General features: G+C 38.0%; 1 protein-coding gene across 1 annotated transcript in view; it reads right to left on the bottom strand.

The window, feature by feature from the left end:
* Window positions 1-2,842: 2,842 nt before the first annotated feature.
* Window positions 2,843-25,541, bottom strand: part of TES (testin LIM domain protein) — a 50,949-nt gene continuing 28,250 nt past the window's right edge. The window contains exons 3-7 of the mRNA XM_054495514.2: window positions 12,376-12,628; window positions 11,144-11,479; window positions 9,682-9,897; window positions 9,184-9,342; window positions 2,843-4,333 (exon numbers count right to left, since the gene is read on the bottom strand). Of these exons, the coding sequence (XP_054351489.1) occupies window positions 4,145-4,333; window positions 9,184-9,342; window positions 9,682-9,897; window positions 11,144-11,479; window positions 12,376-12,628 (1,153 nt within the window). The 3' untranslated portion in view covers window positions 2,843-4,144. The remainder of the gene's footprint in view (window positions 4,334-9,183; window positions 9,343-9,681; window positions 9,898-11,143; window positions 11,480-12,375; window positions 12,629-25,541) is intronic.

The following is a 25,541-nucleotide window of genomic DNA, read 5'->3' as shown; positions in this document are numbered from 1 at the left end:
TTGCCACTTCTCTTCTTTATTATTTTGGATGATGTCATATGAGGGACTGTTGCTTGAATGAAGGGACAAATGAGAATAGAAGGCAACAACACATAGAGGGTGGAAGAATAGAGAGATTAAAATAAACTTTTCTGAGCCAAATTTGGGTTAGCCTCCACCTTGTCTTAAAACCACTCTTTGTTTTTTAGTTACTTACAGCCAAAAGCATCCCTGATAACCCACTTTTCCCTAGGAAACTACCAGAACTAGCCTTAGCCTGCCTCTCGACCCTATTTATTACCCCTGGCCTCTAGATTTTTCAGCCTTACTGGAAACCTGATACCCATTCTGCTTTGTACTTCGAATCTGGCCCCATCTCCTCCTATACGCTTATCTCTGTACCCACTGACATCCAACTTCTGTGAACTGCAGACTCCTTTGTACTCTCAAACTCCTCATCATCTTCTCCAATTGACACCTAGTTATCCCCAAAGTCTGTTTCTTCTGTAGTATTTCAAGTAGAGTCTGGCACAATCCCTGTGGGGTAGGTGTCTTCTTCACTGTCTACTATTTTTCCCATTAAAGGCTGTTTGTTTCCTAACAATCACAGCTCTTTGAGGTGTAGCACATGGCCTTAGACTTTACCACCCATCTCCACCCTGAGTTTCCATCTTCTATCAGATGCCACAATACTTCTCCACATACTTTGATAACTTTAGCTCTGGCTTACTCTTCTCTCCACCATTTTCCCTGTGGTTATTCTTGATGACTTCAATACATTATGTCCATTCAACACTTGGGCCTGATATTTCCTACTCTTCAAATCCAACAATGTTGTCCTCCATCCTACTGTAATGGGAGAGGAGGAGAATCAATGGGATGTGGCCAGAAAGTGTCTGTCTAGATTCCTAAATCCAGCTCTCCCTGGAACTATATACCATGATGCCTTCACAGTCCATCAATATTTATGGAGAAATCAACTCTAATATTAGTCTCTGCATTCACTAATGTCTGACTCTAGTAAAGATAACTGGGTACAAGTTGGTTTTGTTACTGGCTGAGGGGCAAGATACCCTGGTGAGGAGTATCACTGAAAAAAAATTGATAGCAGCCTTCGTAAATGTCATCATAAGATGCCATTCAAAACAAGTATAAAAAGTTAATGGCGTCTTATTTTGAGTGCTTCAAGTTGTATTATCAGATCAAATAGAAACTACAATGACATGTTCTCTGTGAAAGAACAAAATAATTAGCCAAAGCTATTTAAGCATCAACTAAATATATGAAAAAAGATCCTATTAATCTATTAATCAAGCCAGAATGTGTTTTGTGTGGTCAAAGCACATACACATATCCCAGCACAGTGGCTCCTTTGCATACATGTGGGCATTCAGTACAGTCATCAAAGTTGTCGGTGAGCATTTAAATCAGCAGAGGTCAAGGAGGGGCAGATGAGTAAGAAATTGTGGCAAAGTGCCTTTTAATAGAGACATTGACGGAATCCCAAGCTTTCCAAAGAATTAAGTGAATACCCAGAAGACAAGTTCAGATATGCCAAGGCATCTCAAGACAAAGGCTGAATACTGATCTTGGGTGTTGGTGTCTCTTTGGTAACTATGGTGAAGTTGTATAAGCTTAAACGCTATGTGTTGGAAATTCCTTGAGAATGAATCAGTGATGAATCCCTTGCCTTTGGTGAAATTGGGCTGAAATACTTCAAAGTCAAATTTGGAAATCTATGCTTGAAGACTTCAGTAATAGAAGTTTCAGTTAGTCGATGAAAAGAAAGAACAATCCCTAACCCCTCATTTGCCGCCGCCCACTCAAAAAAAAAAAAGGAAGGAGGAAAGGGAGATATGTAGGTACCATGCAACAAATATGAAGGCCAGTACGTCTCAAGAGCAATCCAGATTTCCTAAGGGAATTGGCCCTATTAGTAGCAGATGGGTTCTGTTTCAGTTTATTCTCACTTAGCCATGTCTGGGAAAAGTTAAGTTGTACAACTTTGTGAACAATATGCTGTGGAAAATATATTTGTTGCCATTTAAGATAAAGATATGAGCAAGCATAAAGCGATCTTTGTAGACAGTAATGATACTTGTGATATTAGCTTCTAAAATTATATGCGGAATTAGATTACTTTAGATAAAGTGACACATATCCAAGCTCCAAAAGTTACTTTTGCATGGTTGAAGAAGGCATAGTGCAGAAGGAGTAAATTTGTATGCTTGGTGTGCACGTGTGCATGTGTGTGTGGTGGAGGGGAGTGGAGAGGTGGAATGTAAAGAGAAGTACTATTGGCCAAACAAGAGCTGGAAAAAAAAAAAGAAGTCAAGTTATTCTGGGTATGTATCAGAGAAAACTGCTACTCCTACTATGACAGAAATAATTGTAGACTGAGGGAGAAAGTATTATGGCCTGCTAACATTAGGAAGAATGAATCTACCACTATTCCCCATTTTCTTCCTGTCTCACGATAAGTTTCCATGAAAAAATTCTTCTTTTAATATTTTTTACATATAAACAAACCAGAGTTGAAACCCAAGTATAAAAGGCTTGTTAGATCCAACTGAATAGAAAATAAGCTCTCCCAGATTTTAATTAAAATTACTTTCCCTTTCTTTGAAAAAGAAAAAAACTCTTGCATGACCAAACTTAAAAGTCCTGATTTGAAAGTTTCATAAACCTTATCTTTTCTCCATAATGAAACGTCTAGATTCTGTGCTGTCCTGTCAGAGGCCGACTTTATTTTCTTTTGGGTAATTTTTATCCTTGGAGACATCGCCCCCTGCTGTAACACATGCTTAGTTGCAGAAACATTTTTCACTCAAAAAAGGATATGAATAAAAAGATACAATGATTATTAAAGTGAAAGAAACTTTATTTTGAGTAATATACATATCATTCATTCCATTTAATTTTCATAGTGCATAGCTATGTGCAGAAGTACACAGGGAAAAATAAACATTAGAAATACCTAGCCATGAAAATATACAAGTGAAGACATTTGCTATACCCATGGATAGGCTTGGAAGTATTATAAAACAGGATCCATTAGAAAAGAATAAAAACCATGCAAAAAAAAAATCTTATCTAAATCATGGCAGGCAAGTGCAATCAATATAAATCATAGTCTTTGGGTACAAAAACTATACATGTTCTTTGGATTAAAAGCAAATGGGCGGCTTGGCTTTTACGTCCAAGCCAAAAATCATCTATACAAGTAAAAAGTGTGTAGGTCAGGCATGGTGGCTCCCACGCCTGTAATCCCGGCACTTTGGGAGGCCAAGGCAGGCGGATCATCTGAGGTCAGGAGTTTGAGACCAGCCTGGCTAACATGGTGAAAACCTGTCTCTACTAAAAATGCAAAAATTAGCTGGGCGTGGTGGCATGGACCTGTAATCCCAGCTATTTGGGAGGCTGAGGCAGAATTGGTCAAAATAAAAAAAAAAAAAAAGAACTAAAAAGTGTGGATACTGTTATGCCACATGTGATAATAAAATATTCAAGGCCACAGATGGAAGTCACCAACTTACAAAGAGAATACTGAAGGTAGGGTACATTAAAAAAAATAGAGAAATGCAATAAAGAAAATGCCACCTCTGCCTAAATCAGGAAAGAGTAAATGCATAGGCATTAAAACAGCAGCTCTGCATACTACACTGCATTTCTCTTTGTCAAAAAGAATTCACTGTGTATCATTACAAAGGTCAGTGAATAAGACAAGGCAATAAACGTAGCGCCTTGGTATTAGGGCAAATTTAGTTTCCTTTTCATTTTACACATCGGGGGGAAAAAAGGAGTGTAGAACTAGAAATGCTCATCTTTCCATTCAGTACACTAACTTTTAAGTGTTTGGCACAAATGGAATAGAGACATGAAGTTTAATGAGATCCAAGCTTCCAACTGAATGATTTCACATTTGAAAAGCTATGGAAAGATACAATTATTTACTGTTTTACAAATCAAACGCTTAAACCAAGTTTAAAAGTTGAGACAGAAAAAAAATGGATGAAGAAAAAATGGCCAAAAAAATTAAACAAAATCTCTTGGTTTCCTTTACAGTTTCTTTTTTTTGCGTTTTATTTTTTTCAAATTGCATTTTACAGTAGAAATGCAGACCACTTTGGATAGCTATGGCTTGATACTTCTGGGTGCCCTCCTCCTAAGACATCCTCTTCTTACATTCCACTGAACAGAAAACCATCCCTTCTACTGGCATGAACTTCTGCCCAATGAGGCATTTGCTGCAGCAGGAGCACAGAAAGCACTCTGTGGATGCATGCCAGCTGAAATTGTTATAGGTCACCCGCTGCACTTCTGGGTCGATGGCATTGTGACATCCTTGACACACCTATTAAGAAATAATACAAGAGAAGAGGGTGAGAGATCAAGCTGTCATGGTAACATTTTCATCTTAGGACAAACTGAACATGTTTCTTTAGATGATAAATTAAAACTCATAATGACAACCTCAGAAATACACAATGGAGGGTGGCCTTCTAGCTAACCTTTTTGGCCAACTGTTAATGGAGGTCAATATTCTGAGCAGCCTGAGAAATCACGAGTGAAGACCAAACAGGTGATTTGATGCATGTAAGATAACTTCATGGCATTCAACGCAGAAAGTCTTGATGGGAAGTTCCAAAGCAGTGTGCTTAGTTCTGATGTATTTTATTAGATTGCACATTTGTAATTACACAGAAGTTTATGAGATGATTTTTCCTTGTTCATTAAAGCTTTGAAGTGGTAATTTTACCTGTCTTACCTATGACACGAGATTATTAACACCACTAATTTCTAGACAGTAGTAAATTAAAATCATGTTCAAAGTAATTAAGGACTCAATTAAAAATACTGACAGTGTTTGAGAATAATGAATTTGCACTAAAAATATAACTTGTAGTTAATTGGCTTCTATTCTGTCATGAGATCAGTCATAATTTATGTGTAATCTAATATTGTAGAACATTAATACTTACAATCCCTGTACCATTCAGTATGTGTTATGAATATATACATGACATACAAACATGTATATACATACACAAACATACATACATTTACACCACATTCTTATTCAAACATGCACATGAGGAAAATGAATAAATAACCTATGTTATAGCAGAAAACAGAAAACCAGTTCGGACCTCTGAAACACTGGATAGTCCATGCCTTACAGTTTATACATGTTCTGAATGAATACGGCTGTCTTAAAGTTTTTCTTTTAAATATCTGATAACAAGTGAAGAAGCCAGCAAGACTGTCTGGTATCACAGTGACTAATCTCAAGCACCCTTGGTCTTGTAAGTCAGGAATTACTGAGGGATAAGGGGTGGGAACAGGTGAGTGGAGGTCGTTCAGCTTGAGCCTCCTTACTCGAAAAGACTTCAAAATGTGGCTGCTACTCACTGGGTAATTGGTTTAGGCAGTGAAGTGAGGCCTGGTTATATATGTCCATTTCAGACCTGCATATTTTTGTTACATTGCTTCTGATTACAGAGATTATAGCTTTGTAATCTATAAATTAGGTCAACCCAGTCTTCCCTGAGATACAATGAAAATTCTTTCTTTGTGTGATCAACACACTATTCCTGAATACAATAAAAATGAGTGTTTCAATTACAAGCACATTTCTAATGTGTAGCTGCACCATGCAAGCAACTGCTTTTTGTATATGTTTTTATAGCTTTATTATTCATTTAGAACGTTGTCTTATTGTTTTCTGCATTTCATATTAATCTTTCCATTTTAAAATTTATGATCAACACATAATAATTGTACATATTTATGGGTACATATTTATGGGTGTACTATGTGATGTTTCAATACATGTATACATAGTGTAGTGATCAAATCAGGGTAATTAGGATATCCCTCTCCTTAAACATTTATGATTTCCTTGTGATAAGAACATTCAGTCTTTCAATATTTCTTGTTTAAGTATTTTGAATGTGTTCTTGTAAAATACACTGTTTGTTTTATTCCCTTGCTTTTAGACCATGATCTATCTTCTTTTTCTCAGACCTGTGATTTTTTAAAATTACCCAAAACACACATTTTCAGTTGCAATTTACAAAAAAGAGATAACTCATGTTCAATTACACATGAAATTAAGAAAATTAAGCAAAAAGGTAATTAGTACACATAAATGGTATAGAGAATTAAGGTTTGTGGTTTCATAAAATTTCATTTTACTAATAATTTGATTACCATTCATTCAAAATCTGACATGTAATCACAGGTCGAATCTACTGTTCTCTAATTCCTCAAAAACTAAAATTGGCCCAGGCTGCGCCAAGGGCCTGGGGACTGCAGAACCCTTCAGGGAGATGATGTGCTTTACCACTTCCTGCCTGCCATTTGATCTTCCCATGTTCCTAAACCTTTAATATTTCAAAGAATTCTTATTTCCTTCAATCCCTCTTTTTATTTGTACACAGGACGTAAATGAGCTAATGACACATGTTGTAATGAGCTCTCTGCAGGAGTGTCTTGTGAATCTGACGGATGTGAATTCTGGGGGTAACTATGGAGTTCTAGTGACTACACAGAGACAAAGTAGGTGCATCTCCCATGTTTTTTCCTTCCAGGTACTTTTTTTTTTCTCAGAAATGTTGTTTGGAGTTGAGCACTTGATTTCAGGTCTAAAAATAATTTGTATTTTCTCTCTCTCTTTAAGATTAAAAGATCTAAGCAGATCAATGCCCTGAACTAGATACCTTCTCCAAATTTTATATAATGTAGCATGCTGTGTGGGTAGCTCTCTTTGCTATAGCTGGAATCTGTTCTGGCAATGGATGTGTATGCTCATTTTAATATTAGGCAAAGGCCAATGGTATATCCCACTGAGAAAGTAAACATAAAAGAAATGATGTTATATATATATATACACATACATATACATACATATATATACTTTTTTTTTTTTTTTGAGACGGAGTCTCACACTATCAATCACCTGGGCTTGCGGTGCAGTGGCAGGATCTCGGCTCATTGCAACCTCCACCTCCCAGGTTCAAGCAATTCTCCTGCCTCAGCCTCCCAAGTAGCTGGAATTACAGGCACCTGCCACCACGCCCAGCTAACTTTTTTGTATTTTTAATAGAGACGGAGTTTCACCATGTTGGCCAGGCTGGTCTCGAACTCCTGACCTCATGATTTGCCCACCTTGGCCTCCCAAAGTGCTGGGATTACAGGCGTGAGCCACCATGCCTGGCCAAAATGATGCTATACTATAAAACTAAATAATTTGAAAACTCTTTTATTTAAAAAAATCATATCTGTGGTTATACCCTGCCATTGATTAGAAACAGTGTAATACAGAGAAGCTTGTAACAGCTAAAAAAAGAAAAAAAAGCAGTTTCATCTGTTTCAATAAATTTTTATTGAGCACCTATGTTGTCCTAGTATTGGGAACAGAATAGAAAAGGCAGATAAAAAAATCCCTGCCCTGATGGAGTTACATTCTAGTCCTTGAGACTAAAGGTCAGACTGCAGCAAAAAAGGTATACATTATAATACCTTTAGTCTGTAGAAAAACTGTTGCAACAATATTCATTGAAGCAGTTTTTAGCTAAATAATGTATCAGGTTACATGGTGATTTAACGTCTTGTTCCCCAGGTAAAGGAATGACCATGGTAACCCCAAAGTGAGAAATATTAAGAACACAAGTCAGTCACTCAAACATTTTCTAAGTGCTGACACTGAAGATATAGAAATAGTAAGGCAAGCTCTACCCTCCAGCTGCTTACAGTCTAGTGAAGGAGACAGATGAATGATATTCACACACACCCCCCCGCCACACACACACACACACCCCCCCACATACACACACACCACTGGGAACACGGAGAGCCTGGAGGCAATGGTGGAGTTTGGGCATAGGGAATCAGGAAAGGTGTTCCGAAAAAAAAGTTAAACCTAAACTGAATCTAAAGGAATAAATGTGTAGGTACAGTCAGGTAAAACAGGGAAAAGTAAGGTGTATTAGAAAAACTATTAGGAATAAGCAACAGACAAAGAACAGTGTGTAAACTAGAAAATGATGGTGAACATGTGGAAATGTATGATTTGGGTTGGATAACTAGTAGAAGGGACAGGAGAGGCAAGAAGGGGCCAGATCTATTAAAAGTTTAATAATTTGCATTTTAGGAAGATAATTTTCCATCATTATGGTGGGTAGCTTTTGAGCAAGATGAATGAAAGTGGAGGAACGAAATTTGAGGCTACTGCAGTGGTCAAAATGACAAAAAAAAAAAAGGTCTAAAGTAGAGTGGTTGTAATTATGAGAATGTGAAATATATTGGTGAGGCACAGATGATAGAGAATGAATAACTGTATCTGGGGCAATGGCTAAAAGCTGAAAATTGGCATTGACATCAAAACTTGTTACCTTATCTTCACAGTACCACACTCTTGTAACTATAACTATATAAACCATATGTAATTTCATTCCTTAGGCAGGAGTCCCTTTTACTTGATAGCTCAGGGGACCATTAACACATACGTGTTTTGCTGCATATAAAGAAGTAAATGTCTATTTGGATACTCCTGGATTATATACTTTACCATCTATGGTCAACTTTTTACCCTTTATCTACATTACTATCACTTGGCCATTATACAACAGCAGCTCTGTGTAAGTAGAGTAAATGCAAGAAAAAATATACTTTCACATTGGAATGTTTGGCCCACACAAAAATCTAAATATGCAGGCCAAGTTTTGTTATGCTAAATCAATTCAATGAGGGTTTAAGAAATAAGTATCTTACAATCTCCAGGTAGCAAAAACAAAATTCCAGTGGGTGGTCCAATAACACACACACAAAGCATCATATTCAAATAGAGCTAAAGAATATCAATAGCCCCTAGATGCCTTTATTGAAATGGAATCTGATTGCTAACCATGAAAATAAAACAATCTCATTCCCATTAAGAATTTTTTTAAGTGAGGATTTTATTATTAAGCAGTACCTATAATTGATACTGTAAACTTCACAAGTAGAAATCTTGAGGCGGCTCATAGTCAATGCATGTATTGTTTTTGAATTGCCTTGATTTTAACACCCTGTGGTAGGAATCATTTGCTTTCTACTTAGGAGGAGTGCTTTCTGTTTCCCATTTGTAAGAGGCTTTAAGAAAAGCATAAACTCAAGCCCTAAAGCAGCCTGAGGCAACCATATCCTTAGAACATTTCTCACCACAGCGTGATTCTTCACATAGCAGGGCTTGCACACGGGCTTGTCATTGACCATCACGTATATCTCCCCAGCTAGAATGCTATCACAGTCAAAGCAGCAGAAGTGTTTCAGGTGCCAATTCTGGTTCTCTGCCTGGGTATACTCATTGCTGAATATCAGCTAGGAAGAAGATAAAAATAAAGACGGATTTTTATATAATAAGAGATTTATATCTGTAACAACATACTTTCTCAGGGTCTAAAGTTTGAAAATGATAACCTAAAGCTTGAACTTACGCTATCACTTAGTTTAGTCTAAATCAATCTTTTATATTTTTAGTCTTTCATTTGTCAACCCAATTAACACAGAATGAATGATATCAAGAGTTTATTTTTTAAAACTTCTTTGGATGTAAACAGAACAATTGCTGTTTGGTCAAGTCTTGTTGCCTTCTAGGTAAAGGGACCATATGAGGGTCTAAGAGGGCACCCAGCATGCAGGTGGTCCCATAGAACGTACCTCGTCACAGCCAGCACATCGGGGTTTCTCGCTGTCACAGTAATGTCTGCCACAGTACAGCTTCTCATTCTTCCAAAAATAAATCATGTCAACCAGGAGTTCATGGCAGGTGCTGCACACAAAACAAGCTGGGTGCCACAGTTTATCATAGCCAGCCCTTTCGGCATAGATGGCTGGGTCGCCTTCTTTCATACTCAGTTTGCAGCAATAGCAGGACTGAAAGGGAAGCCATCCAGAACAACCTAGTCATTAGAAGACCGCCATTTCTTTTTTTTTTTTTGAGACTGAGTCTCGCTCTGTCACCCAGGCTGGAGTCCAGTGGCACGATCTCAGCTCACTGCAAGCTCTGCCTCTCAGGTTCACGCCATTCTCCCGTCTCAGCCTCCCGAGTAGCTGGGACTACAGGCGCCTGCCACCAAGCCTGGCTAATTTTTTTGTATTTTTGTAGAGACGGGGTTTCACCGTGTTAGCCAGGATGGTCTCAATCTCCTGACCTCGTGATCCACCCGCCTCAGCCTCCCAAAGTGCTGGGATTACAGGCGTGAGCCACCGCGCCCGGCTAAGACTGCCATTTCTTATCATTGGCTTCAGTAGAAATTCAGAGAAACAACTTTGAAGAGACATAATTTCTACTGAAATTACAAATTTGTTGACGTAGATAATAACGTATTAATAATTCTGTGAAATGGAATCTCAGCTTTCTCCAGGCTATTCAAATCTACTTCATTCACCCTGTGTGTAACAGGCATTATTTCCTGAATTAAGGTCACTTATGGAAAAAGGAAAATAGTAATTTTCAGCTCAATTTTAAGTAGATTCTCTAAAACGATCACCTCAGGGCTTATTAGTGCTCTTTTTTCAGGACTAAGCCTTATTGGTTGGTGTGCTAACTGCAGCTATGAGGAATATATTACAGCAGGTTTAGTTCTTATGTCTGTTCATCTGTGTCGTAATTGCCTCCTACCTTCAAGTCATTAGCAAAATACTTCAATTTCTCCCTTTAGAAGAGACTTAAAAAAAAGCTTCACTATATATCCACAAAAATTAAATTTATGTTTGAATTTTAGGCATGTTCTCACAAGCAAAACTGAATTAACCTAAGCATATATTCTTATTTATGGGCAGAGATAAGCAATTAATACCAAGACTATGTTTAGAAACAGATTATAGAATAATAACGCTGTCTTTGATCAGCATGCCAATACCAACTACTGTCTGTACATAAAACTCACAATCCACAATTATCCCTGATAATAAATACATAGAAAATTTGGCTTTAGACAGAAGTTTCAAATATGATGACCCTCTGTGGGAAGTCTAAACTGAATCTAAATCCTATTTATTCCCCATACCTATTCCCTTTTGGAAACTCAGAGCAATAGTCCCCAAAAAAGTTCAAAGTAAGGGAAAAAAATTCTGTAAAGTATACAAATCGGGCTAACAGTGTGACCACTCTACTTACATATTGAGTTCTTTTGTGCTCAGCAGATTTGTCCTCCATGGCCCCCACTGCTGCTGGGGTGCTTCTATCCCCTCCAGGAATGTTCATTTGTTTGGGACCTTGGGCATCCATCTCACAGGGAAGTTTGACATCTCCTACTCCCAGAGCTTCGCTCTTGTATTTCTTCACAAACTGCTCCATCTCCTTCACCTCTCTGGGAGACAACTCATGGCACTTTGAAGGGTCTTGGTCATGTGCAGGGAGCTGCTTTGCCAGCTGCTTCTTCCGGTACTGCGCCCCCTCTGAGCCTGCTACTGGCTGCTTTTCCTTGGGTAGCATCTGCATGTACTGCCTGGCCTGAACCACAAGAAGGCCAATGTTAACTGGGATTGGCCATTAGGCAGTGTGATGTTTTATAACACACATCAGAAGCAAGTTATTTAAGAAAGAAGTGGGTTCTATCCAATAGTAGCAACTCACCCTCACAGTATATTAAGAAGTTAAAACTCAAAAACGGTACACTAAATAGATTTAGTTGGGTAAAAAGTAACACTTTTTCTCCAAGAAATTATATATTTTTTTCAGTTTGTAAGCTGGGTTACTACTGTTTACTTAAGCTAAATAAACAAATGTACAATTGAAAGAAAACACAAGCTTTTAGGCAGACATGTTTGGAATGGTCTATAGGACCAGGAACATTTTTATCACATAAAAAATGATATCGCAAAATTCACTTTAATGATTTAACTAACCTTAAAAGACTTCCAAATGTTTCATTTGGTTGTTATAATAGTGGAAGGAGCTTGATATAAAACTGCGACCTTTTTGGTCTTATATAGTATTAATAAAGGAAATAAAATGAAAAAAAACCCACAAAGATAATGTTGAATATTTTTTTCAGTTCTAAATTACGACAAAAATTCTCTTCTTTACCATCTTAAGATAAATCCTCTCAAGACTAAGCTAGAAGAGTTACTAGATTGATATAAAACATCTGATTTCCATCTAATTATTAAGAATGTTAGACCATTCCCTCAAAAAGGTAAACACATCTAGGGAGTTGGAAAAATTTTATGAAGTATCTAGTCTTACATTCAAAAGACTAGAACAGGAATCAGAAGTCAAAGTAATGAGAACCACAGAAGAATAACAGATCTGGGATGTGTGAAGTTGATTAGGTCACCAAAGAAACTGCCCCAAATAAATACTCCAGGAACTTCAATAAAGAAACTCTCTGTCCCCATATTATTTACCAATGCCTGATTCTGGACAGGAGGAGCCCACTCATAGGTAACTGTATTGATGGAGACATTCTTCTTGGCAGCAACTGGATTGGTCAGTATCATAACATTGCGTTTATACATGGGAATTCCATCTGACTTTAGTTTTGCAATCAGGGTGGTATACTTGGTGTCTTCAAAAAGTTTTCCCACTTTTCGATCCTCTTCATTGCTCAAGAGGACATCATGCTCTTCTTGGCCACACTTGCAGTTACGACATATTTTTCTATAATTTTGAAAATAAGTAGAAAATGATTAATTGCACCTAATTGGTATTTATGTTGATATATTTATAGTTCATAAAATACTTTTAGGCATATTCTATATCATGGTATGCAAAGGCAAGTCCTTTTTTAGGAGGGAGAATAAGTATCCATAAATTTAAGCAAGAAGGAAACAAAACACGACTTTGCTTGATAAGGCTTTTAAAAGCTAGGTTGTAAAAATTGACAAGAGGGATCCAATTAGACTGAAGAGCTTCTACAAAGCAAAAGAAACTGGCAACAGGACAAACAGACAACTACAGAATGGACGAAAATATTTGCAAATCCTGCATCTGACAAAGGTCTAATATTCAGAATCTATAAGGAATAATTCAACAAGCAAAAGACAACCCCATTAAAAAATGGGCAAAGGACATGAACAGATACTTCTCAAAAGAAGATATACATATGGCCAACAAATATATGAAAACATGCTCAATATCACTAATCATTAAGGAATGCAAATCAAAACCATGATGAGATGCCATCTCCCATCAGTTGGAAAAGCTATTACTAAAAAGTCAAAAAATAACAGATGTTGCGGAGAAAAGGGAATGCTTATACACTGTTGGTGAGAATGTAAATTAGTTCAGCCACTGTGGAAAGCAGTTTGTAGATTTCTCAAAGAACTTAGAACTACCATTCAACCCAGCAATCCCAAAGGAAAATGCATTGTTCCACCAAAAGGACAATGCACTCGTATGTTTATCACAGTAGTATTCACAATAGAAAAGACATGGTGGAATCAACCTAGACGCCCATCGATGGTAGACTGGATAAAGAAAATGTGGAACATATTCACCATAGAATACTATGCAGCCATAAAAAAAGAATGAAATCATGTCCTTTGAAGCAAAATGAATGCAGCTGGAAGCCATTATCTTAAGTGAATTAATACAGGAACAGAAAACCAAATACCACATATTCTCACTTATAAGTGGGAGCTAAATATTGAGTACACATGGACACAAAGATGGGACTAATAGACACTGGGGACTATTAGAGTGGGGAGCGTGAGAGGGAGAAACGTTTGAAAAGCTAACTCTCAGGTACTATGGTCACTACCTGGGTGATGGGATCATTTGTACCCCAAGCCTCAGTAACATGCAATTTACCCATGTGAAACACCTGCACTGCACATGTACATTCTGAACCTAAAATGGAAGTTGAAAAAAAGAGGAAAGCAGCAGAATTATCAGTCACTAATAATGTATTTTTGGAAATTACTGAATTAAGTTTTGTGATTTAGATGGTACTATAACGTTGCAACTGAATTTTCTAAGTAAGTATTTTAACAAATTCAGTGTGTTTTGTCAACCAAACGTGCATCTGCATTTCTGATATGATAATGAGAAGCAATTATTCATTTGATTTTTATCAAAACCAACCAAGATTTTTTCAATGAATTCACTGAAAGAAGTGGTGATGGCCCCAATAATAGACATCTTCAATTGTACCATTAAAAAAAAATAAAAGACTGTGATTAAAAAGTGCACACTTAGACAAACAGAGAGCCAAATCATGAGTGAACTCCCATTCACAATTGCTTCAAAGAGAATAAAATACCTAGGAATCCAATTTACAAAGGACGTGGAGGACCTCTTCAAGGAGAACTACAAACCACTGCTCAATGAAATAAAAGAGGATACAAACAAACGGAAGAACATTCCATGCTCATGGGTAGGAAGAATCAGTATCATGAAAATGGCCACACTGCCCAAGGTAGTTTCCACATTCAATGCCATTCCCATCAAGCTACCAATGACTTTCTTCACAGAATTGGAAAAAACTACTTTAAAGTTCATATGGAACCAAAAAAGAGCCCACATTGCCAAGTCAATCCTAAGCCAAAAGAACAAAGCTGGAGGCATCACACTACCTGACTTCAAACTATACTACAAGGCTACAGTAACCAAAACAGCATGGTACTGGTACCAAAACAGAGATATAGATCAATGGAACAGAACAGAGCCCTCAGAAATAACGCCGCTTATCTACAACTATCTGATCTTTGACAAACCTGACAAAAACAAGAAATGGGGAAAAGATTCCCTATTTAATAAATGGTGCTGGGAAAACTGGCTAGCCATATGTAGAAAGCTGAAACTGGATCCCTTCCTTACACCTTATACAAAAATTAATTCAAGATGGATTAAAGACTTAAATGTTAGACCTAAAACCATAAAAACCCTAGAAGAAAACCTAGGCATTACCATTCAGGATATAGTCATGGGCAAGAACTTCATGTCTAAAATACCAAAAGCAATGGCAACAAAAGCCAAAATTGACAAATGGGATCCAATTAAACTAAAGAGCTTCTGCACAGCAAAAGAAACTACCATCAGAGTGAACAGGCAATCTACAAAATGGGAGAAAATTTTCGCAACCTACTTATCTGACAAAGGGCTAATATCCAGAATCTACAATGAACTCAAACAAATTTACAAGAAAAAAACAAACAACCCCATCAAAAAGTGGGCGAAGGACATGAACAGACACTTCTCAAAAGAAGACATTTATGCAGCCAAAAAACACATGAAAAAATGCTCACCATCACTGGCCATCAGAGAAATGCAAATCAAAACCACAATGAGATACCATCTCACACCAGTTAGAATGGCCATCATTAAAAAGTCAGGAAACAACAGGTGCTGGAGAGGATGTGGAGAAATAGGAACACTTTTACACTGTTGGTGGGACTGTAAACTAGTTCAACCGTTGTGGAAGAGAGTGTGGCGATTCCTCAGGGATCTAGGACTAGAAATACCATTTGACCCAGCCATCCCATTACTGGGTATATACCCAAAGGACTATAAATCATGCTGCTATAAAGACACATGCACACATATGTTTACTGTGGCACTATTCACAATAGCAAAGACTTGGAACCAACCCAAATGTCCAACAATGATAGACTGGATTAAGAAAATGTGGCACATATACACCATGGAATACTATGCAGCCATAAAAAATGATGAGTTCATGTCCTCTGTAGGGACATGGATGAAACTGGAAATCATCATTCTCAGTAAACTATCACAAGGACAAAAAACCAAACACCGCATGTTCTCACTCATAGGTGGGAATTGAACAATGAAAACACATGGACACAGGAAGGGGAACATCACACTCTGGGGACTGTTGTGGGGTGGGGGGAGGGGGGAGGGGGGAGGGATAGCATTAGGAGATATATCTAATGTTAAATGATGAGCTAATGGGTGCAGCACACCAGCATGGCACATGTATACATATGTAACTAACCTGCACATTGTGCACATGTACCCTAAAACTTAAAGTATAAAAAAAAAAAAAAGCACACTTAAAGGGATATGTCTGAGCGTAACCCCATCTGATATTCCTTATGCTGCCACCAAATAGTGAATAAAATAATAACGAAAAAGAAATGAAATAAAACCACAAAAATCATATGTGTTTCCTTATTTAAGCAAGAGGCTTTGTACTTTATTGCATGTTAACATTTTATAGCCATTATCCAAGGTTTCTTGTTTGTTTGTTTTTTTACTGAGAGATAGGGAAACTTTTCCGATCAAAGACTATAATCCTAGATTTAGGTTTACAGCCTTTCTCACTTTTTTCTCAATTTCTTTTGCCCTCCATTTCCTTCCCTTTGTTTTTCCTTTCTCTTTCCTTCCCTTATTTTATTTCTTCAAACACTTATTGCCATTTACCATGTGCTATCTGCCATCATGGTGTTTCTTATAGTTCAAGGACAATGTTTTCTTCTTCACTCTGGTCTGGCACACAGACATTCATTCATTCATGCAACATACACGAGTGCCCATGTGCCAAGCAATGTACTTGACACTAGGACATAGTGCTTAAAAAAAAAAGAAAAAAAAAAATTGGGCCTAGTCTCTGATTTCTAGAACTTACTCTCTGGTGGGAGATAGACATTAAATAATCACACACACACACACACACACACACACACACACACACACACACACACACACACAGAAAATCTCATTTGTGATAGGAAAGTAAAGTATAGGGTCCCTTGAGAGGGTGTAATTTTGACTTCAAACTCGTGAAGAAGCAACTCCACAAGAAGATGACATTTAGGTTGAGATGTGGACGATGTATGAAACATAGGTGTAAATTGTGTATGTGGGTGCATATCTGGGGAGGAGAAAACGAAGGAAAAGAAAAGTCTCTAGTATTGCGTATAAAGAGGAATACCTGCAGTGGTCCTGAATTAGGAAAGAAATTGTCCCCTTAGGTGTCATAACCAGGGGAGGTTGATATGACTGTAGGAAGATGAGTCAATGGGAGGGTGACAAGACTAGAGAGGTAGGCATGAAGTCATGCAGGGGCTCATAGAACACATTAAGGAATTTGGGCTTCATTATAAGAGCAATCAGGAGGCAGCAAAGGCTTTTTGGTCATGGAATAAAATGATCAGATCTGTAATTTTAAATATCACAATATCTGCCATGTGGTAAATGGATTAGGGGTGCAACATAACTGGCAATAGGGAGACAAGTTAACATGTTAATTATGCATCCAGTTTGCAATGGCATGGTTCTAAATAACAGGATACTGCCACTACTTTACAAACGGAATTTACATCTTGGAGGGTTATTGCTGTGGTCCAGGTAAAATATGTTATGGCTTGGATTAGAGTATTCAACAGTGGAGATGAAAAGAAAAGAGGAAATTTGAGGTCTCCTTGAACAAAAAAACTGGCTAAACTTTGCGGTTTATTTGGACATAGTGATGGTAAAGGGAAGGCTCAGTGATATGGTTTGGCTGTGACCCCACCCAAATCTCATCTTGAATCATCGTTCCCATAATCCCCATGTGTCGTGGGAGGGATGTGGTAGGAGGTAATTGAATCATGAGGGCTGTTACCCTCATGCTATTCTCATGATAGTGAGGGAGTTCTCTTGAGAGCTGATGGTTTTATAAGGGACTTTTTCCCCTTTTGCTCGGCACTTCTCCTTGCTGCCACAATGTAAAGAACATGTTTGCTTCCCATTCCACCATGTTTGTAAGTTTCCTGAGGCCTCCTCAGCCATGCTGAACTGTGAGTCAATTAAATCTCTTTCCTTTATAAATTACTCAGTCTCAGGTATGTCTTTATTAGCAGCATGAGAATAGACTGAAAAATACAGTAAATTGGTACTTTAAAGAGTGTGGTGCTGCCATAAGGATACCTGAAAATGTGGAAGTGATTTTGGAACTGTGTAATAGGTAAAGGTTAGAACAGTCTGGAGGGCTAAGAAGACAGGTTGATGTGAGAAAGTTTGGAAATTCCTAGAAACTTGGAGGTCTCAGAAGATAGGAAGACATAGGAAAGTTTGGAACTTCCTAGAGACTTGTTGAATGAGTTTTACCAAAATGCTGATAGTGATATGGACAATGAAGTCCAGGCTAAGGTGGTCTCAGATAGAGATGAGGAACTTGTTGGGAACTGGTGTAAAGGCCACTCTGGCTATTCAAAGAGACTGGTGGCATTTTGCCCCTGCCCTAGAATCTGTAGGCAGGGGCAAAACTTTGAACTTGAGAGAGGTGATTTAGGTTATCTGGTGGAAGAAATTTTTAAGCAGCAAAGCATTCAAGAGGTGACGGAGGATAAAAGTTTGAAAAATTTGCAGCCTGACAATGCAATACAAAATAAAAAGCTATTTTCTGGGGAGGGATTCAAGCCCGCTGCAGAAATTTGCATAAGTAACAAGGTGCCCGGATGTTAATCACCAAGACAATGGAGAAAATGTCTTCAGGGCATGTCAGAGAGCTTCACAGCAGCTCCTCCCATCACAGGCCTGGAGGCCTAGGAGGGAAAAATGCTGTCGTGGACCAGGCCCAGGGACCCCTTGCTCTGTGCAGCCTTGGGACATGCTGCCCTGCATCCCAGCTTCTTCAGCTCCAGTGATGGCTAAAAGGGGCCAAGGTATAGTTTGGGCCATTGCTTCAGAGGGTGCAAGCCCCAAGCCTTGGCAGCTTCCATATGGTGTTGGTCCTGCAGGTATGCAGAAGACAACAACTCATGTTTGGGAACCTCTGCCTAGATTTCAGAGGATGTATGAAAATGCCTGAATGTCCAAGCAGAAGTTTATTGCAGGGGCAGAGCCCTCATGGAGAACCACTGCTAGGGTAGTGTGGAAGGGAAATGTGGGGTTGGAGCCCTCACACAGAGTCCCCACAAGGGCACTGCCTAGTGGAGCTGTGAGAAGAGGGCCACCATCCTCCAGATCCCAGAATGGTAGATCCAAGGACAGTCGCAGGCACTCAATGCCAGCCAATGAAAGCAGCTGGGAGTGAGACTGTACCCTGCAAAGCCACAGGGGCAGAGCTGCCCAAGGCCATGGGAGCCCACCTTTTTTGCATTAGCACACCCTAGATGTGAGACATGAAGTCAAAGGACATTTTGGAATTTTAAGGTTTAATGACTGCCCTATTGGATTTTGATCTCCCATAGGGCCTATAGCCCCTTTCTTTTGGCCAATTTCTCCCATTTGGAATGGCTGTATTTACCCAGTGCCTGTACCCTCATTGTATCTAGGAAGTAACTAACTTGCTTTTAATTTTACTGGCTCACAGGCAGAAGGGACTTGCCTTATCTCAGATGAGACTTTGGACTTGGACTTTTGAGTTAATGCTGGAATGAGTTAAGACTTTGGGGGACTGTTGGAAGGGAATGATTGTGTTTTGAAATGTGAGGACATGAGATTTTGGAGGGGCCAGGGCAGAATGATATGGTTTGGCTGTGTCCCCACCCAAATCTCATTTTGAATTGTATTTCCCATAATCCCGTGTTGTGGGAGGGACATGGTGGGAGGTAACTGAATCATGGGGGCTGTTACCCTCATGCTGTTTTCGTGATGGTGAGTGAGTTCCCATGAGATCTGATGATTTTATAAGGGGCTTTTCTCCCTTTTGCTAGGCACTTCTTGCTGCCACCGTGTGAAGAAGGATGTGTTTGCTTCCTCTTTTGCCATGATTGTAAGTTTCCTGAGGACTTCCTAGCCATGCTGAACTGTGAGTCAATTAAACCTCTTTCCTTTATAAATTACCCAGTCTTGGGTATGTCTTTATTAGCAGCATTGACAGCAGACTAATACACTCAGTCTCTTGAAAAATAAAACCAAGTTTCTGGGATGAGCAAATTAGTAGAAGGAATATAATTTATTAAGATAGTATATTCAAAAGATGAACAGTTTTGCAGTATGGAGTGGGGAAGGTTGATGGAAGTCTCTGAAATGAAACCACTGATAAATTTGATATGCCTGTGAGGCAAGGTAAAGATATCACAGAGTGTAGGATATATAACTCTCATGTTAAAAACTGTAGCCTGGTAGGAAATATCAATTTGGTGGTCAGGGAACAATATATAATGAATATGAGTTAAAGAGATCATCTGCGCCTCTTGGCAAAAATGTAGAGGGAAAAAGTAAGGACTCAAGAAAGAGTCTAGTAGAGGAAAAGAAGCTGGAAAAGGTGACAGAGAAAAACAGAGGAGTGGGGAGTGGTGTTAAAAATTTAAGCTGAAACCAATATACAAGGCAACGACAGCATAAAATTAAGAGTGGCGATCTGAGTGTTGTAAAACACATTCTAAAGATACTTACATTGTTCAGTCTATATAAACATGGATTAACATTAGAAACAATTAGGTTAAGAATGCATGTTGAAATAACTAGATAACTAAATAAAAAATTTATAGTTTAAAACACTCAAATTAGAAAAAAGGAAAAAATAAAGTACTAAGTGTTTAACTCAGGAAGTTAGGAAAAAGGCCGAATAAACCTGAAGTAAAAGGAAGGAAAATAAAGAGAATAGCAGAAACTAGTAAAGGGAAATAGAAACTATTCTAGAAAGAGTTCCTGGAGGGTGAGGCATGGGGGGAACAAACCCAGATACTCAGCATAGATCATACTTACTGCATTAGTTTTAAGATGTGAAGCAAGAAAGCAACCTTGCTATAACCAATTCTAATCATATTGTTTTGAAGGTACTAATCAGAGCAGTGTGAAAAGAAAAGTTACAAGAATTCATCAGAAAGAAAAAAACTAAACTGCTGCCATTCACAGATGCTATGACCACAGAGAAATGCAATGTATTAATTAGCATTAAGAAGAATTTACTAAGTTTTCTAAATTTAAAATTAATATAAATCATGGAATTTATCTACATCAGAAACAGAAAAAACAACTAAAAACCCAAATGTATCTCAATGCCAAATAATACATTATTATAGATTTTAGTTTGTTGTATTCTGAATTTTCTTAAAATACTTTTCAATATTTGCAAACTGAAAATATTAGATTTAACTTGTATATTCCGAGAGAGACACAGACAGAGAGAGAGAGAGAAAGAGATAGGTGGTGAAGAGGCAAATTGCTTTCCTTGTGCACACTAGTCAGAAATCTTTATTTGGTAAGAATTTGTTGAAGAATTTGCATATGCTAGTTCAGCTATAAAAGAATCTTTCTAACATCTGGCTATCTCATACTCCCATCTAGTGGAAAGCAGCAAGTTATCCTACTACAGCATGTTCTTTACTTTTACTCTTTGGTTAACAAAAACAATGTAATATTTATAAAACCATCACCCTGTTTTTGGATCAAGTTTAAAATTATACCTTTCTGAGGGGGGAAAAGGTGGAGTGGGAATTTAGTTCTTAATATAGCTAAATAGATCCTTTATGCTACAGCATGCATCCCAATACTTAGCAAAGTGGTATCTTAAAGGATCGAGGCCATATAATAAATACTGGACTTTGGAAATTTTTACAATCTAAATTCTACACCAGTACAACATGAATACCACACAATAAGAAGGGTCAGATTTTAGAATCTGAAAGATAAAAGATACAAGTGAAATAAACCCTGATGGTTTCTGAAGCATGAATAAACTATGGTGAGCTGTGGCTTGGTTAAAAAAGTTATATTTACTGTGAAAGTGTTAAATATAAAGAGTTAAATTTACTAATTATAGAAGAACCAGCTCTGTATTTTTTAAAATTATTATTTGTCTTGACAATTAGAAGAGTTCACAATCTCAGGAAGCCTCTGCTTTTCTACCAATGCCTTTAACCACCCAACATACCTTTATTAATAAATAAGTAAAATCAGGTTAAAACAACATACCAATAACGCTAGTGGTGAGAAAAAAGAAATACCTAAGAAATCATACTATACCATATAATTTTCAGTTTCCTAAATAGAGAAAACCTATGATTGATTCATTATAATTTTAAAAATCATGACTATATTAAAAGCCTCATTTGCATCCTCCAATGTGGTGAATTGTGGTGACAGAGTCCTTGGTAAGAATGTGACCCAAGAAGGGTGGGATGGCTCTTCAACTAGAGCTGTCATCACTAAAACAGCTGGGATGACCACATCCCTTCCAGAAGCCTTACACTGGAGCTCCATTTCTACAAGAAGAGCCAGCTACAAACCACTCTGCAAGAAAACATACTATAAAATCAGCACCAGGTGCCAGGAGCTATCTATTGTGGAAATCTGTGCTATTACCACTTACCTAGTTTTAGGTTTTAAAAATATTTTTCTTAGAGTTCTAATCTACAGTATTTTATATTTGAATCTCCCACATTTAAACTAAAAAATTCTACTTTTAGAAATACCTATAAAAACTTTCAAAGTCATTTGGAAGCAATCCAATACATTTATTAAAAGAAAAACCTTGTTGTGGAATTGGAGAAGAAAAGGATGCCACTGTGATCTTGTTATCGAAGAGTGGCCTGAGAATAAGTGGGATGTTTATCACATATTCATTTTCAGCCTAAACTAACCCAGATTCTACCCTGAAGAAAATGAAGAACTTTAAAAACGTGGTTTTATACAAACCTAAAACAAAAACACAAACAGGGTATGGGTGAGCACAATACCCATGTGCAAGGGGCTTTTTGCACAGTGTGTGGATTATCTTTCATCAGATGATCCATAAGTAACTTTTGATGATATATATAGATTTAAACAGCTTGTTTAATTTATTTGTGCTATACTGAGTTGATAGTTTAAAGAGAGTATATAAATCAGTTCCCATATTTAACACGGTTTTCAAACCTCTAAATTTTCTAAACTGTCCTATTGAGCAGTTCTCTCTCCAGATTCTCCATAGGATGTTAAGAAAAGTTTTATGGGGAAAAAAAAGTGAAGGGGATTCAGAATTAAGTTAGTTTAAAAGTCTTTTTCAGATTCTTTTAAAAAGATGCAAAGGTGGACTGGCAGATTGGGAAGCTCTAAGGTGTGGGAATGGAGGAGGGTTATTTGTATTAAAAAGTTGTTTGTACAAAAAGAGTTTAGCACCATTAACACATATATATGCAAACATTAATATGTATGGCAAATCAAAATTGTACACTCAAAACTTTACATTACAGCTTAAGAGTTCTAGAGTTAAATCTAACTGGTGGAGGAAAGGGAGGAGCAAGGGGGAGGGAAGGAGTGAGAGAGAGAGACAGAGAGAGCCTGGGAGAGCGAATGCAAGAACCAAACTACCAAAAGTATTGCCTCAGACAAATAAACATATTTACATTTTCAAGCTGAAAGCAATCAAGAAACTATCCTTTACTCTCCCAAAAGAAATTTTTTTTTGTATCACTATTTGTAAAACTTACTATTTTTCCAAGGCAAGTAGTAGAAACTAGAGTGCTTTGACATGCTGCCAGCATTCACAGTGATTTAAAAGCATGGCCATGGTATTGCTACAAACCATAATTTAAAAGGGTTGGAAGCCGCCCTTTTGTAACAGGGATATACATATATGGATTTAAGTGTGGGCCTCTGTGACAGAATTCAACACAAGTATTAATCCATTTATGGTAGGGAATTTTTAGTTTTCACCCAGCTCTAAATCAATCAGAAATTCTGAACAGATGCATGTTATAATCAAGTAACACATTTTTAATAAAATGCAACTCTTTCATTAGGAGATTTTAACAAAGGCAAGGCAAACAATAATTCTGTTACTTAATATGATAAATGACATGGTTGCAATTATATTAACTATACCTTCAATGTGAAATAACTGGCTATAAACTCCTGGAAACCTTGGGTCTGTGTCATACATTTCAATAAACACTCTTTATCTATATATATTACTTGAAAGCATGCCCAGCAGATAGTGTTTCTTATTGGGTCGTTATTAGGCTTCCTGAACCTTTTATTTTCCTCTACTATTGTAATCATGGGCACACTGAAAAAGGAGAGAGCTCACAGTAAAAGTACACCTTTGTCCACAAGGATGTCTGTATCACAACAATCACACTTCTGAGGCGACAGCCTGGTGCAGTTCAAAGTTCACTGGCCCTGAGAATAAAAAATGTGCATTCTAATATCTACTCTGTCATGGAGAAAGGTTTTGGCAAACTCTGAGTTCAAGTTCAGCTCTGCCACCTATAAGCCATAACTTTGGTAAGTTATTTAACTTTCCTAAGTCTTTGATTTCTCATACATAATAAAATAAATATTAGGAGGATTAGGTACATAAAGTGCTGTGGTAAGCAGAATGTTAACATGGCCCCTATGACTTCTGTCCCCTGGTGTTACTTTCATGATTACGTTACTTTTATATGGCAAATGGGAGATTTTCCAGGCGTGCCTACTCTAATCATGTGAGCCCTTAAAAAGCAATGAATTTTCTCTGGCTCGCAGCAGAAGAGGAAGTTGGAGGCATGTGAGGTGCAGGAAGGATTCTAAGCAGTGTTGCTGGCTTTGAAGATGGAAGGCATTGTACCTCAATGAATGTGACTGGCTTCTAGAAGCTGAGAGTAGCCAGCCCCCAGCTGACAGCCAACAAGGAAACAGGGACCTTGGATCTCCAACCACAGAAAATGAATTCTACCAACAAGAATGAGCTTGAAAGCAGATTCTTCCCTTGCACTTAAAGGTGAGAACTCAGCCTGGCCAATACCTTCATTTCAGCTTTTTGAGATGCTAAGCATAGACAGCTAAGCCAGCTCCCCTACCCCAGACTTCTAACCTGAAAAATAATGGATGTTGGCTGGGCACAGTGGCTCGTGTCTGTAATCCCAGCACTTTGGGAGGCTGAGGCGGGTGGATCAGCTGAGGTCAGGGGTTTGAGACCCGCCTGGCCAACATGGTGAAACCCCGTCTCTACTAAAAATACAAAAAATCAGCTGGGCGTGGTGGCAGGCGCCTGTAATCCCGGATACTCGGGAGGCAGGCAGGAGAATCACTTGAACCTAGGAGGCAGAGGTTGCAGTGAGCCGAGATTGCACCATTGCACTCCAGCCTGGGCAACAAGGGTGAAACCCCATCTCAAAAATAATAATAATAATAATAATAATGATGGATGTTGAGTTAATTAATAGTTGTTGCTTTAACTTGCAAAGTTTGTAGTAATTTGTTATGCAGCAGTAGAAAATTATTACAAGTGCTTACTGGTGTGTGACACATAGAACTCATTCACAAATTATATTATTAATAACTCATGGGCTCAAACAAGTCATTTTAACTTCCTTTGGTTTTAGCTCTTTGATCTGTAAAATGAGGTTCGACTAGTTAAGTTACAAGTTCCACTCTAAATTCCTAATAATTAATTTTTAGTCTCCTGAAACTATGGTGATACACCTTGATCCGGCATCTTCCATTCACCTCTCCAGATTCATTCTCCATGCCTCAGTACTCTGTGCTATTTCCCAGAAGGCTGACTCTTAAGGACTACACCTGTGGGCTCCCTTGTCACTGGCAATGGGACAATGGGAGGTGCCAGCAGGAAATAAGAGTGATGAAGAATGAGGTCTGGGTATTTATCTCCTGGCTTTCTGTAAGTATACAAGGTGATAAAAAGGAAAATGATTCCTAAAAACTTGGGGGTATGTGGAAGCAGGGGAAGGGGGTGCTGTGGGCTGAACTGTGTTTC

This window comes from Pongo pygmaeus, chromosome 6, assembly GCF_028885625.2.
Source record: "Pongo pygmaeus isolate AG05252 chromosome 6, NHGRI_mPonPyg2-v2.0_pri, whole genome shotgun sequence".
Lineage (NCBI taxonomy): Eukaryota > Metazoa > Chordata > Mammalia > Primates > Hominidae > Pongo > Pongo pygmaeus.
This window is presented reverse-complemented; position numbering and strand designations above follow the sequence as displayed.